Genomic DNA, 16,758 nt, shown 5'->3' with positions numbered 1-16,758 from the left:
AGCTAGGACTAGAGCTAGAATTCTTTTTTTTAGCACTGCCACAAATGACTTGTGTAACTATGAATGCAGATTCTGTAACTCTGTTCCTCATTTATAAATTAGGTTGTAATAATCTCTCTCTGACACCCAGGATTCCTGTGAGTGAACAGGAAATGTACTGGCGCTTGTCAGTAGCTATTATGATGGGAGTTCGAAACAACTGACTTACTGTGCATAACATCTTAGAGCTAATTGTTTTACAGACCATCTAGAAAAGTTATTGAAAAGAAAAAGCACTGATTTCTTCTCCTGACTTGTCTTAGTATGATCAAAGAAATTGTAACTAACACTGATGCAAAGCAGAACACGTGTAACTTTAAGCTTAAAAATTGACTCCATGATTAAGTTGTTCCACTGATTCACTTATACTGTAGAAACTGACAGTACTGAATAAACCATACCACTGTCATTTCATTAGTTATGAGACTCCTCACTATCTCCATGGGTCACCAGAAAATTTTGATCTTTCAAGTAACCTTTCCAAACAAAACAAGTAATGTAACTTATAATGCAATTAACACCAAACAAACATGCATCTCAAATAACACTTGAGAAAAACAGTTATCGTAATTTTCTCTTCTGACAGAGCTTCATAGGAGAGCTGTGGATTTTCTGTTACATTTTTTTTTGTGAAAAGATGAGACAGTCTTTAGAGACTAGCAGAGGTCCATTTATATTTTTAGAACTCGTCTACAAGTGGAGAATTGAGAACCTTAACAGGAAAGGTGATTATAACATGCATTTCTGTATTGTCTTTCTGATGATAACGCGTATAGATCATCAACAAATGGATTGATTTCAAACGCATCTGAAAAAATCTGGACATGTCAAAAATGCTTCTGTTGGAGAGAATTTCTGTAATAATGCACAAGTAAGTGGTAAATGCACCTCTGTCCTAATTAATGCAGCATTCCATTAGAATATTAGTATACACAGAAGATCCAAAGCCTGTGTTTGGTAGCTGCTGCTAAGAGTCATTTTGCATTTGTAGTGGTCACTAGATCAGAAACACACTTTTATGATCTTTTATTAACTACAAGTTTGTAAGCATGGTTGAAACACATTGCTAAAACTTGTCAGTCAAAACAACAAGACACTACCAAGTATAAGAAAGAATAAATGAAAATAACCAAATGTAAACAATAGCGAGTATTAATTTTCTGGTAAACAAAAGCATTTAAAAACAATTTAAGAACTCCTTTTCAAGAAAAAATATCAGTGGAAAACTCAAACATACGAAAGAGGCTTTCTGCCTTTCAAGAAATTCTGTGTTCTTGGCAATATTTCACTATTTTACTATTTGTACTGCATTTCTGCCTTCATCCTTCTTGAACCAAAATTCTTGGGCTTGAAATCCCAGTAGCAGCTAGCTCTTTAAAAACAAACAAACAAACAGAAAAAACCAACCCAACAAAACCATTCATGCCTTGTGTGTGACGTGCGAGGCAGTGCTGTGCAGAAGGGAATCATGACCCAGGTGCCCAGGAGATGTAAGCTGACATACAAACTCTCAGTGACTGAAGTGTGAAACTGAAAGATGATAACTGCTACCTCACTCCTAATTAATCCCATCAGAAAATTGTCTGCCTTCAAATTTATAATGATCTCTTGACATATCTCCATCACCCCTACCCACCTCCAAAAAGCTCAAAGCCATTTATATCAGACTTCTAACTAGAGTTCTGGTCTGTGGATACAAAAATATTTATGGTGTTGCAAATTAAATGTGAAAAAAGTGAATTTTAAAGGTGCAAATGCTCATGAATTTAATTGAATTATGTATTTAAGTGTTGAATTATTAATTTGATTGAAGCTGTTGTAGAATTTCCGGTTTAACAATGTACAGTGCCAAACAATTGAAATTTAAAGTTTATTTAAGGATGTTTTAGGAGATCTAAGAAGGGATCTGATAAAAACAAAATCAGTTGAGCTGAACTAAAAATCCTACTCACTGATACCTCTAACAAAAACATTGCCTCAAATCAACATACGCTGAGACTGAGCAGTCCAATTTCAGGCATGTTCTTGTTTTGTCTAGACCTGGATGCATGACCAATGTGCGTTTTTCTGTACACATGCATATAAAATAATAAAAGAAGTAACATATAAAATCTCAAGTATTTTTACCTGAGAATCTGGGCACCAGTAACACTTTCCATTATGTCAGACAGAGTGAGAAATATTCCCCTCACATTCTTGAGTTTTTGGGATGCTTCTGTTATGGGGTACTGATAAAGAATTTCTTGCTGTGAACAAAGTTAACTGTTAGTTAAGGAAAGTAAATACAAAGAAACAAAAACAAAACCAGAAAACAAGCTGACATTTTTTACTGGCATCAATTTTTATTTGTAAACATGAAAGCTTTTATCGTATACTTTCACATAGTATCAGAACAAGTGGTGATCTGCAGAGGCATACTGCAAAGTTCTAAAACACAAGCGAATGTTTCTGACAATTTAACTTCTGTTTTATGGAAACGCAGGTCTTCTTTTGAATCATTACTGTATGGAGAAACATGAAATGACAAACAGTTTGGCCACTGCATTTTACAGCTTTATGTACACTGTTAACTAATCTGATTCCAAGAGACTGCTAACATTTGTTTGTTTCTTTCAATATTTAAGCTGTGATTTAAGAGCCGCATTGCCAATCAGACAGCTCTTTAAAACCACCAAGTAAGAACATGACGACTAGACTCTCCCTGTATCCCTACCTATTCATTCTACATGTACAGCAAAACATAAAACTGAGGTGTATGTTCAAATCATGTAAAAACCATGAACAATTTAGCCGCCAAAGCTCTGACTGTATTTACTGGCATGCTCTTAGAAAGGTCGGGTGGGTTGAAACTGAATATCAGTGAGGATGAATGTTTGTGTCAGTTATTTGTATTTTTCTTACTGCTTCTTTAAAAAAGAAATTACGTAAGCATGCTCCAAAATTGTGTATTAATTACTTCAGGAACCACAACAACAGAACATTAATAAGCAAATGTATGATTCTCCACAGTTTTGCTTTCTGCCAAATCATGATGTGTAATATTCAGCCCATCCAATGCAATGAGAACACTAAATTATTTTTCTACACACAAAAAAAGAAACCCTGATGTGTTTTGCTATTTCATTGCTCGGTGCCAATACCCGTTTGAAAATTTTCCTTCATCAAGATTAAATTAACATTTCATTGTAGTCAGACCTGGCAAACTCTTCATTCTTGCCCAATTTAATTAGCTTTATTTTCAAATAGTCATTAGTGATGTGGATTTTTTTCTTAAACCAATCCCTCAGCAAGAAAAAAAAAACACCATTTTCTAATTACAGCACTACAAAGGGCTAAAAAGAAAACATTCTCTCTTTTTCTCTCCTCGCTATGAATGGAGTCCTTTAGACAAAATTCATTTGAGAATTATCTGAATTTTCCCAGGGAAAGAAAAGACAACTGTAACAAAAGGTCATAGCTGAATTATATATATATTAATGAACTAGCAAGGTTCAGCACATACCACCATACAGGATCAGCTGTCTTCACAGCAAGATGAAAAGTACCATTTTATCTCAAAGTTCATGGGGCAAAGACAATGAAATTACTAAATGAGAAGCAGCTCATTTAAAAAAAAAAAAGTGTAAACCCTACACCAAACCAAACATCCTAAACCTGGGCAGTGCATCTAGACTAAAGGCTTAGCCTTTAACTTATCAGTTTCTCCTTTTTAAATTACTGTTTTATTTATGTCTCAAACTGAATCTTAATAGCCTTTTTTTTTCCTCCATTCAGCACAGCCTCAACAACAAAATGAACAAATGAAATGGGTAAAGGAATTGTGTCAAAATGATGCTGACCAGCAAAAAAAATCTACAGTCTTCACAGTGCACTGACAATAGATGCTTTAAGTTACTTCTTACATTTAAAAAAAAAAAAAGAAAGAAACAAAGAAAGAGAAACAGTAGATGAAAAGAACACTGTGCACTCCTAAAGATTCATTTAGAAATTGTAAAAACTGAGTGAAATGCTCCGGGAAACACAAGTGTCTGTATGAACCAAGACATCTTAACACCTTACCTTACTACCTACTTGTCACGTTTACATAACATTTTATAACAGTAAAAAAATCACGTAGAAGGAATATGAACTTCATTCCTTTTAAGATATGGTATCATCAAAAAATCATTCAAATGCATGAAGATGACATAATGTTTGGTAGTGCAAATAATGTAAGTTGGTACAAATAGTGAACGCTATAATCATGCTGCTTACTTTGAACTAAAACACAAAAGACAAGATTAAACCATCATCACGTGGGACTCACAACATGTACACACTCACAAATACTTTCTAACACTACTTTCCTTTAGGATTGTTAGATAAAGCTTACAAGACTTAGAGATCATTAAATCTATTTTTGTGTGCCAAAGGCTCACAAGTGGAAGAATTAGTAACTAGCCCAAGTTGCCATTGTTTATAAGGATGTGATCTGCATACCATGCTTGTTTAGGATGGGGGTAGAGAAGCTTAGTGAAGGATCATTATATTTTTCCATTGTGCAAGACGGCATGAGCGTATAATAATTCAATGCTAATTTGAACCAATGTAAACTAAACTTGGAACAGTACCTCTGCAGCACAAATGTCACTTCTATTTACCAAATGAAAATGAAAGAAATTCCCTGAAAAAGCTAGCATTCTTTTTTTAACATGTGTTATAAAAAGGCTTGGTTATACCAGCAAAGCATATCTGAACATCAGAGACTATTTAGGGCTGCATAACTGCCAAGACTTATCAGGAAACAATTCTTCCACAGTGTGAAAGGAGGACAAGTGCATTACAATCCTTCTTTTACCTCCACTCAACATTCAGGCTTAATCCCATGTCTTGGGAGAAAGCAGAGAAATAATGGGGCACAAAAGCACTGTCCATTTATTCTGAAGTGCAAGAATTGCCATTAGGCATTTGCATATCTATTTACCTACCGGAGTCAGAGACCTTGAATTTCTTTGTTTCTTTGTTTTTATAATATTTCATATAATTTCTGTAAGTGACCAAGTAAACACTGGTCTAAGTCTATAGCAGTTGCCCCATAGCTGTCCCATACGTGTAACATCGGAGTCTTGGACAAACTTAGAACCTAAGGTAAAAGAAGTATTTGTAACATTGAAGTCAATTTTTATAAATAATCTTAAATTTTTTTTAATTCATTGTTAAATAAGCTTTTTTTCATTTTTATCACAGGGAAATAGGAGAGGAAAAATACTGTGGTACTGCATGTTCTAATGGAAGCAGTCTTATAGTGGAGATAACAACAAACAAAGAAGGCTACTAAAAATTTGTAAGTGAAATTGATATAAATTAATTTCTAATGAAGGTATCTACTATGAAAACCCGTACTCTCTTAAGCAAGTTCAGAAAGAGCTGCAAAGCAAAGCTTACAGTGTTAGTGTGTAGCTGCAATACGTAGTGAAGCATATGGTACCTTAAAAGTATTAGAGTTAAAAGAACATGATTTATATTGCAAAGCCAAGTACTGCAGAGTTACGAAGTACTGAATTCATGGTTGCCTAGTAAGTCTTAATTATACACTCTCATCAGCCCATCTTGGGCTCTACACAAGCCTAGAATCTTTCAAAAAAAAAAAAGACAATGTCATGCTGCATATGTACAAAATGGCTCAATTAAAGTTGCACAAGTAGCCACAAAGCTGTCGTTTTCTAGCATTTCACTCTGCAAAGTATATAGTATCTTTAAAGGTCTCATAATACGCAGTTTTGCATAGTTCTCCTCCCTAGTCATGTCTATAGAAAACAAAATTAAATTCCATTATGTGTAATTGCAACACTTTTTTTCTCTGAAGATTATCAGAGTAATACAGACTTATATCAGTTGAAAAAAAATATTTAAAAAATAAAGACATCCCAGAGAAGGGATGGGGCACTGGATCTTAGCATTCATTCCAGGAAGGAAACAAAACTGTCTTATTTTCTGCTCCACACTCTGTCTCTGTCCCACCATATGAGACCTTGGAGACTGGAAAAAACTATGCTTAATTCAGTATATCCACAACACAGATAATAAAGGTCATGGGGCCCTGTGCTTAATGTGAGGAGAATTACAGAAGGGGACAAGGGTCTTTTTCCAAATGTGTGCTCCTGAAGAGTGCTCTTTGGCCACTAGTCATTTTCTGATCAGGCAAGAGGCCAAGCTCAGCCCTCCACTCTGTTCTGTATCTGCCGAGCATGTGGAACAGAACATTTGTAGCTATGGCTACCTCAGGAACATCTACACAAACTTACAAAAGGTTATACATAGACTGGCAAAATTTTTCTGAGGAACACAAAAGGAAAGAGATGTGAAAGGAAATTTGGTGGGACAAAGAAAGAGTACTTCGGTAGCTGAAAAAAACGTTGCCCAAGCAAGAATCAACAGTCGGTTGCAAACAGAAGACGTGCAAGACTCTTCTGAGAAAAGGCATATTAGCAATTCTAAACAGGAGGGGACTGTTTAGAAAGATTATGTATGGGGACTGCCAACAGCTCCTGCTGAGGAAAAGGCTTTTTTGATTAGGCAGATTTCATACTTCCAGTTTGAGTCGTGTATTGAAAACGTCACAGTGAGCATTTGAGAGACAGTAATGAAGTTCTGAATTTGCCTCTGCCTTCTCTCTTAATACCTGGTCTGTTCTCTGTATCAAGACAACCCAGTGATGCTGAAGTGATTTTAAGCCCAATTAGAGTTTGTCTGCAGTGATGCTGGCTTTTTTCTCCCCTGAAATGTCAGGCTTTATTTCTGTCAAAACAGACATTTGGCAGACTACTCATTACTCAAATTGATCAGCAAGATTTTATTTCTTTTAATATCAAAAGGCAGAGCACTTGCTGCTGTCAGTTTTTACCCTTCCTCTTCACTTTTCTTAGTTAGTCACGTACCTCATCCTTAGATGTCTCAGAGTCCAGTTTCAGTGAGAGGAACATAACGATATGAGGAACACTCTGTACAGCCTGCTGAAGGCCCATGCTGTCTTCCCCCCACAAAAGCCGAACCAGGTTGTTCATACTTGACTGTTCCTGTTTATACCTTTGCTGAGAGGCTCCTTCAGGCTCAAATACCGATGTCTCAAATGTGAGTTTTACCTGTTAAAACAATTAATTATTGTGAAAATGATGATGCATTTACAATTACGTTCTAATAACAGATAAGAGGGATGTAGTTTGAGACATTTAAGAGACGTTTTCATAGTTTTGTTTTTTTTTTTTTTAAGGGAAAACTTACACGGCACAATGCTAAATTTTTGTAAGCATCTGTATAAGATGAAAGCATTCAAGAATTGCTGCTGTTAGAGGAAAAACAATTATATATTCAGTGTTACGTAACCATTTATTACTAACAACAAAGCCAGCTATTATATGCTCTGTGAGCCATTTAAGTAAGTGTGTGGTTTGGTGTGTTTTCATACTCAATTTTTATGGTTTTGAGAATGGGAAAATATACGTACTGCTCTGAGTTTGTTTGAACACGAAACATATTACCTCCATTTTTAAACATACACTACATTTGACTTGCTAAATATTAGTACTTCTATACGTATATATCCTCAAGGCTCCTTCATGGACATTTCATTGTCGTTTTGAGCATGCTGACAGGTAAAGTTGAATAGGAAAATAAATTTACGCTGGACAGCAAAACTAAGTAGGCATACTCTCGGTTTCTCGTTTCATATGTTTTTATCCAAGATTGTCTGTATTAAAATAACCTTAGAACATTTGTTGACTTGGCAGATCTGAAACACAATGTAGCACACCAAATCCCACTTCTGTCAGTGATGATTTAGCCTAATGATTAGTGCTGTTAAAGGGTTTTTTTTCCAGTTGCAATGCATCCAAAAAGCCTAAGCAGAGGCAATTTATACATTTAAATATAGATACTTTTATATTTTCATAATTGCCTGTATGTGCATACACAAGCCTTGAGAGGAGTGCCAGCAAGAAACTGCTATGCTTTGAAACACTCATTGCCTGTCCAACTAGATCTGAGAGACTTGCCATCATCATTTCTTCTAGCTACACCATTTGTGTCACGTGTGGCCTTCTTCCCATCCCACTCTATTCCCTTCCAGCACTATTCATTAATCTTTTCCTCGCCTATTTTGGCTGCTGTCAGCTTTATTTTTTTCCCCCCTCATTCCTTTTCCTATTCTTTGGAATGGCATTGCACTCCATCATGCTCTCCTGCCATGCACTACTACTTTTTTTTTTTTCTGAAGGCAAGTCATCCCTCACTCTTTCCTCATCATTTCAGTTTCAATTCACTGCACTATGTATTAACAGGACTCGAGGAGTAATGGCATCCAGCTAAGCAGCAGCAGCTTTTTATGACCCAGTAACTCGATTATTCACAGTTGTAGAGTGTTTCCTTCTGCAGTATTCTGTGACTCAGTTCTCTTTCTACGTCAGTCCATCCGCATGTATTTCAGAGGATTTTCTTCATACCCTGCTTAACTTCTTGCAGATTTCCTCAAGACTCACGAGTTCTTTCTCTTAACTTCTATTACATCTTGTCTGTGGAAACTTATTCACAACACTTAGGCTACAGTTCCTACACTAATGACGCACAGATGTAATTCTTGCTGCAGTCTATCTTTTAGCCTCTCAAAATAAAAAATCTCAGTCTGTCTTGTCTTAGAGACATAACCATATGGCTCTCCAAGCAAGAGCTCAAATGAATTGGGTCAAACTGTAACTCTCCTTCTTCCTGCAGCCTCCATTTTGGTTTCTGCATCGCTGCACGCAATGCCGCGCCACTTGATTCTATATAGCAACTCTCATCCAAGTTCTAGTCTACATTTAGCCATTAAAAAATTGCTGTGAAAAAGATCACGAAGGCTAGAAAATGCTGTAACAGAATGCAACCAAGAGGCTACTATTCTACAATGAACTTCTGTCCTGAACAATGCACAGGATCCGATTAAATACGTGACAACTGAAGAACTCTTCTATGAATACTGAGTATGAAATCTTTCACAGCTTTGACTCCAGTTCTCTTAAAGAAAATCAAGCCAATGTACAGCAGAAAACAGGAAAAAAATAAATTATTTCAAAATGGAGAATTGGACAGAAAATATTGCACTCCATAAATATACAGCATGCATATATTCTCAATACATAGAAGAGTTCTCAAAAAAACCCGTCAAACTGCAAGAAGGTACTGATGTAGGTGACAATAACCAAACACTATGAGGTACATAGAAGGGGATTTTTCAGCTTAGGAAAGAAGAAACAGAAGAGCTCTCCAAAATTAGAGAGTGATAAGAAGAATAAGATACAGACAGCTGTTACTCCTAACACTGGAACTGTAGGCACTAAAAGCACTTACAAAGAAGCAGTTTGAAAGTCAGCAGAAATGAACAGAACATATAAATCAGCTATGTAAATCACTGCTCTAGGATGCTGTAGAAATCAAAGGAATTTTAAGAACTAGATTAAAATAAGCTACAAACAAGTATGTGATCCAGCAACTCCCTAAGCTGTTATTAGGAGGACTGGTGGAACCCGGAAAAAATACAATGCGAGAATCCCTCTATACTAGACTTTTTTTGTTGATACTTTTTACCTAAACATTTTTCAGTGTCAAAACATTGAAGAATATTCCTGTTACATTTATGGTCTGACCCAGAAAGGCATGCTGTGTGTTTATCTGCAAGAAAGCTGTACACTCAAGGATATGGATTTTATTACAGGCAGAACTGGTGGCATTGCCTGCCTTTCAAGATCGCCTGCCATTTCCTGTTTAAGACACTGTTTTCCATGTGCTTGTGATTTGCTAAACCATAATTTAAAAATTCAGGCTGAGATTTCTGATTCTGACTATCTGCCTCAGGCTGAATATTTTTAGAAAGTTTACAAAGCACTGCAACTTCTAAGTATCTGGTTAAAGAAAAGTATATTCTTCTATGCACATCTCCTTCCTGTTCAGTCTCTCCTCTGTCTTGTGCTATTAAATATCTTCAGAGTTTCTGCTGCTTCCAAGGCTATTCTTGAAGAATAAGTGGCTGCAGAGACAGGCTCTAGCATCACTGCTACCTGTCACAGACAGCACGCAATATCATTTTAATTCTTGCATACTAAAGAGCAATAATAACCTCGCCGAAGAAGCACCTTTTTGGATCTTTAAATTACAAAAATAACCACATTATTGCGAGCAATATTTAGCTTCTCTGAAGTTTACTAACTTCTGTAGGAAGTTTGTCTTCTGTCTAAAGCTCACCAAAAATGTCAGGTACATGAGCTTTTTGGATGTTTACAAGTTACCTGCTTAAAAAAGATCACGGAATGAAACAAGGTGGGGTTTGTTTTGTCGTTATCTCAGTGCTGTGCTAGTTGTGCTGAGTGACTCAGGTAAATTGTCATCTATGTGTATTTTGTAATTTCATGGGATACACAGTAATACCATTAACTGAGCTGGATTTAAATAAATTACTAAGCTTTTTCAACTCTGCCTGAATACAGGTTCTGATTTTCTTTTTTGAATACATTTAAAAATGAGAAGTAATGTCAAGTTCTATGAATATTCATGAGTAAAGCTAAAGAAGAAAGAAAACACATGGACAGCGATCGGAATCAAATTAAGTAGCAACTATTTTGATTTCAGAAATGTAAAATTGCACAGATTGCAGAAAACAGCTTTATTATACTGCCTCAATCATTGACTGAGGAGTACGCTCACATTCAGTGAGCGCTGAAGAACTTTGAAATGAGTTAACTGGAACTGGGACTTCATCTTACTAAGAGAAATGCAAGCACCCAAACAGAAACAGTTCTGCCGTGGGAGCAGGGGAAATAGGAAATAGCAATTTGCTATGGCAGATTGCTCTTCCTTTCTAAGTGCACTATTCTAGCCCCTACACGCTCAAAAGTGAGTTTGCCAAAACTCAGATAATACTAACAACATTTGGGAGAGGTAACACAATTACAAGAGATGTTAAGCCAACTGCTGCATCTGAGAGAAGTTAGGTATGTAATTTCTTAAATTACTTGCACTAATTTTTACATTTTTATTACTTATTACATTTATTACTTGCAGTAATTTTTATTTAATTAACTCATAATGATGTTAAGACTGCTTTAAATTGCATCTTTTAAAATGTGTGCAATGTACAATGAATGAGAAATCATTTTGTGCAAGGTACGATGAATGAGAAGAAATTAACAATTTTGCTTGTGTAACAGCTGTCTGTATTACTACATCTTAGAAACAACAACCCTCTGTTTCTTCAGCAGTATGAACAGTGTTCTACACTGCAAAAAAACAGAACCATGTATTTAAATTCTCCATTTGTCTACTTCAGCAATCACTCTTTTGGCTTGACTAAAATTACACAGTAAAAAAGGAATAATTGCACTTTAATAAAAGGTTTTGGAAAGGCAACATGACAAACAGTTCTAAGGTTGAAGTAATCACTGTCTACTAGACAAATTTACTGACAATGTAAATGTTAACGTTGCGTTAAAAATCACTACTACGCAAAGGGGTGCATTGCATTTAAGCAGCAAGTATATAAGTCCACTCTAATCTAGCAAGGATACAATTAAGTGAACTATATCATCTGTTTTTCTAATCATTCTATATTTAATAATAGTTTTGTGAACTCCTTATTTGGTCCAAGACAGGCAAGAGAAGGTTTTTCTGCAGTGGAGCTCTGCCAATACCCGACCACAACTCTGGTAGCTTAGGCAAGCTTCATACTGTTGAGTATCTTGGAAAGCTTCCTAAACTGACGTGCTAGTACTTAATCTTATTGCAAGTGCAGATGCAGTTCTACAAGCACTTACACCAAGATGTGAACAGAAGCATGTTTAACAAAACCAAAAACTTCTATTTCATCTCTGGACAGTAAAACATTTTTATTTTCATCTCTCATATTCTACCTGACAAAAAACTACCAGGGGCTACATACTGTAAGATACACTATCATTTTAACCTCCTCTATGTTGTATCGAGTTACAACTTTTACCTTGTCTTCCTGTCCTCCAGGATGGGGAAAACAATTTTATGGTATTAACATTGTAGGTAATTCACGCTCCCTGTTGTAATTCTTTATTATTTAATTCTTTATTATTGTTCCCAAATTATTGTTCAGTTAGAAGACAAGCTATAAGCAGTACATTTTGTAAGAAAATACATTATTCATCTATTTTGTTTAATATCCATTTTAATCACTGTTCAGTATTGAAAGATATTAAAAACATTTAAGCTGAAGGCTTTTGAACACTATTTTTCTATTTAAATGCAAGAACTATCAGTATCTCCATTTAAATGCTCTTAAATTTCTTAAATAGCACTACATGTTAAATCAGGATTTGTGATTCTCTTATATTGATGAGTTATTTTATCTCAGTATTTATACAGCAATTATTACTTTAAGAACAATGTAATTAAATTTAAAATGCAGTGCATACATTCTTTTGCACTTCATTCTTTGACTCTATCATACTTATTTCCAAGGGAGAATAAAATAGCACTGTGTCCATTGACTACCACTATTATTCTCCAGCTGACGGTTATTTGCAAGCTAGACAGTAATATCTTGCTTCATACATTCTACTGTCAGGTTACACATCTCACTGAAGTCAGACAAAAACTAGAACTTCCTCCTCTAAGAGAAAGACCACCTAAGTTACTTTTCCTATACATACTATTTTTTTTTATTTTTTTTTTATTTTTTTTTTTATTTTTTTTTTTACAAAGGACATTTGGAATAAATGTTCAACTGTACCTGCATAGGACCTGGAATGCAAGACAAAACTCTTTCTATGTTTTCAGAATTCACATCAACATCATTTACAGCAACTAGAGCATCTCCTGGAGATAAAAGAGATAATAAAAGCATAAATTAGAGGCTATTACAACACAGTACAAAGCCAAACAGTGTTTTGTTTTAAAAATGAATATGGCATCCATTTATAAATGACTTACTACATTTAATTAGATGACATCTACTTGCAACATTTATTGGACTTAGAAACAACAGTCTATTACTTGAATGCTCTGAAGTCCTTACTGCCACACTTGTATTGTTTTATAAAAATAACTGCCAAAGCCTTTTCCCTCCATCCAGGTTTCAGTCCATCCTATTGATTCATTCCTCCTACACGCGCTTGACAAGTTCCAGGCCATTATTTACAGAAGATATTTCAAGCATTAGCTGACGGAGAACCTCACCATCCCTTTCCCCTTTCTCTTTGAAGTGGTGCTGGCATTTCCCATGAACTTCAGTAACTCGGCTTAGTTCAGTGAACTGCCAGAAAATCATCCGCTCCCCAGATAGATAATTTTTGAATCCTAGACGCCTTAAGTGAGCTCTACAGTTAGCAGAAGGGAAAAAAAAAAAAAAAAGGACTGGACTGCATAGACAGCATATGATAGACTTTGGCCACCCTCATTTTGTGGTGGTGAGCAGTTTGGCCAATTATCTTGTGAAACACCACTCATCTTCTTCAGAATCACGGCTACTTCATTTCATGCCTGCTCCTTTGTCTCTCAAGCCACACCAAGATTTAGTGCTCTCTCTTCCTTCCCAAGTCTTGCCCTGTTCTAAGGCTTCTTAGCCCTCTTCATGTTTTTGTCTGCCAGTTCTTCCTGCCTAATGACATCTTGCATTTTCTAATATCTAGCTCTTTTCCCATTACTGAAAATACAGTTAAAAAACAGGATCCCACAGAAAGACTTCAACTGCAGATGGAAAGGGTTTGAAAAAATTAAAGGCACAGATAGAAAAGCAAATAGAATGGAATTAAAGCTTACAAACTTAAAATCCGCACTCAACTATAATGTACAAAAGTCAAACTGGAATTTCTATTTCAAGCAAGGGAAAATATTGTAGAGTTATTAATAATTAATTAATAACTTCTGTCTCATCCCCCCCAACCAGATAAAAGGTTTAACAAAGGACTGCATAACAATGATGAGAGAAATCAGTGAAAAAGAAAAAAGGTTACTGCTCCTTTGAAGGACTTACTTTTTCAAGTATGAGCAGCTCTTTCCCTAATCTCTGCAATTTTAGATGCATAGCACAGTAAAGTTTTGACCTAGTGAACCATCACCACAGCAAGAACAACTCAAAGATAGGATAGTTGAAAGCTGCAACAGCATTTAAAAGCAACGAGAGGAGCCCAAGCCAGAGTCCTAGGACTTGACAGCTAGTAATCAAGAATGGAGCATTCATGCTGCACTAATACAACAAATTATTATGATCAGAACTACTAGCTTCTTTGTTGAAGAACACTGTAGTGCCACGTATTTAAGATCATCACTCACAAATACAAGAGAAAACATAAGTTGCTCCTGTACTAATGTGGAGTAGTGTTTGTATTCTTTTTGTTCTATCAGGGAATTATGAATTCTACTGTAAAGACAAAATGTGGGCATCTAATCTTCTGCTCCACAATGGTGTTCAAACCAACTGCGCACACTTAGTGAAGCTATATGCACCTTAGCACTTAAAGAATGTTTTTGGACCACATCTGATGGGGTAGAATACTCAAATACTCTTTGAAAGACGATCCATCAGTATTTACACACTTTATACTCAAAGTGTTTCATTTATTTGACATCTAATGTACGTCTGTAAAAGTTTCTTTGGAGAGATAAATATTTATTCCATTCAATTTGTAAAAATGTAATCACATACCATAAATGGAACAGCTTTCCAAAAGACACTGCCAAAGCAGTCCCATAAGGCTACCTTCATTTTGCCAGAAAACGCTGTATCACTATGAAAGAACTGCAAATTGACATCGACTAAGAAAAACTACATCCATCAGTACTGACTTTCCAGAACAGGGATGGTGGGGCTCTTGGCCTTTTCTTTTCGCTGAACAAAACAGAATTCAGTAAACGGAGACAATATTAAGTAACAGAATGAAAGCCACTACTAGCACAATAGGAATTACGTAAAATTATGAACATGGAGCATCTTAAAACAGAACACAGCCACAAGATCTACCTGGTATGGTAATTAATGACAGTCAAAGTTTATATGTGCAAGTATTCCTTTGTTAATACTACTTCTAATGTTTTCTTTGAGAAACCTTTCTTCCCTTTCAAGGTGAGAAAAACTTCAATGTGAGAGTGACTTAGGTTATTAGACATTAAATCTATCAAAAAGAGTGTGCACAAAATACACAATTCAACTTCACTCATACTTTATCAATCTTAAAAAAAAACCCACAGCTTTGTTTCTTAAACTTGATAGCTTGCAGAGTTAAGTCAGTTTTCACAGACTAAAACATAGCTGAATGATGGGCAGAAAGACATTTTGCTAGAAGAGAGAAAAAAGTTGTACAGATGGCACTGCAAGCACATTTTTCAATCATTTTTGTGCTCTACAAAGAAGGTAAAAAAACTGAAAAACGATTGACTTTTCTTAAGTACACGGATCAAATTGAACATGTCTGTTTTTGCTGAAGTAGACATATACAAGAAGCACACGTTTCTATGAAATGTTCTTTTCAAACTTGTTATAGAAAAACCTAAAACTACTTTTTTAGCTTTTTCATTAATAGATTTGCAAATACAAATTATATTGTATAACAAAATACTACGTAGAATAGCACTCGACCTGCTCTTAGTGGCTTGCATTCTTCTAGTCCCTCAGCTCATTACCGTCTGTCTTGAAAGATATGAAATGAAGATCATCAGGATGAGGTCTCACTTCCATTTTTAGAGAGATTTTGAGCAACTGCACTTGAAATATTTTTTTTCTCTGACAGCTCCAGGATATCAAACTTCAAGTCAATAAAAATATAGAATACTATTTATCCTTCTCTTAAAGGAATACAGTAAACTATTTGTGTGTGTGTGTTCAATAAGAATGAATAATCAAGTTCTTAGTTCTTTCATTTATTACAAAAAGATTGCTCCTAGTCCACAAACTACTAGATGCCCACATATGTTCTCCACACAGTGCCAAACAGAACTGGGTTTTACTAAAGTGATGGAACAAAGATAAAAGACAGTCAAGAATTTGTTCCTATTTTCTTCATTCAGCCTTTTCATTTTCATCTCAGTAGAAAACACTTCTCATCCATTGTTACCGAAGAACGTGTACAGATCTCAAATATGTGGTGTGAAAGTGATTGATAAATTTTTTTCCCGTCTAAAGAAGATGAAGTTTAGACAAGTCTCAGGACTGCTGGCATCCCTAAAATATTTCTCTTGGGACGGACTGTCACTTTGTCCCACGAGGCACAGGTTTATTACCTTTGTTAAATATAGATTCCATACAGCTAAATCTGTACACACTATTTCTAAAAGCAGAACTCTGCATTAGGCCAGGAGGTACTGGCTGATGAGTGAATGCCACTTCCATGCTGTGATGGGAAATGAACATTTTAATCTGAATTAAAAATCAGAGCCATGATATTCACATGGGAGAGGAATGAGAACACTTTTTTTTTTTTAATTTCACATAATTTCCTCTGTTCTTAGTAATGGCCCAGTAAAAGTTCTTATAAATATTCACGTACTCCCTTCCAAAAAAGGCAAAGCGTGGGACATATTTTACTGAAGAAAGCCAGATCAATTACTTGTTTTATATGTTAGCAGGCTGCTTTGACCCAAACCAATGCTGTTATGCCTCAAGAGGAGATTAAAAGAACATAAACGACATCCCAAACTCCACAGTGAGAGCATAGCAAAGCTTACGCAAGCTCTGTATTTCTTTCCTTTGTGCTT

At 35.6% G+C, this 16,758-nt stretch overlaps 1 protein-coding gene across 2 annotated transcripts in view; it reads right to left on the bottom strand.

Annotated features, from left to right (window-relative positions):
* INTU (inturned planar cell polarity protein) overlaps positions 1-16,758 on the bottom strand; it is a 45,199-nt gene that overhangs the window by 14,816 nt on the left and 13,625 nt on the right. For both annotated transcript variants that reach the window (XM_021394224.1, XM_021394223.1), the window contains 3 exons: positions 12,800-12,885; positions 6,957-7,160; positions 2,167-2,285 (listed from right to left, as the gene is read on the bottom strand). In XM_021394224.1, the coding sequence (XP_021249899.1) occupies positions 2,167-2,285; positions 6,957-7,160; positions 12,800-12,885 (409 nt within the window). The remainder of the gene's footprint in view (positions 1-2,166; positions 2,286-6,956; positions 7,161-12,799; positions 12,886-16,758) is intronic.

This window comes from Numida meleagris, chromosome 4 (genome assembly GCF_002078875.1).
Source record: "Numida meleagris isolate 19003 breed g44 Domestic line chromosome 4, NumMel1.0, whole genome shotgun sequence".
In the NCBI taxonomy this organism is placed as follows: Eukaryota; Metazoa; Chordata; class Aves; order Galliformes; family Numididae; genus Numida; species Numida meleagris.
The sequence above is the reverse complement of the archived record's forward strand: the minus strand, read 5'-3'. Positions and strand labels throughout refer to the sequence as shown.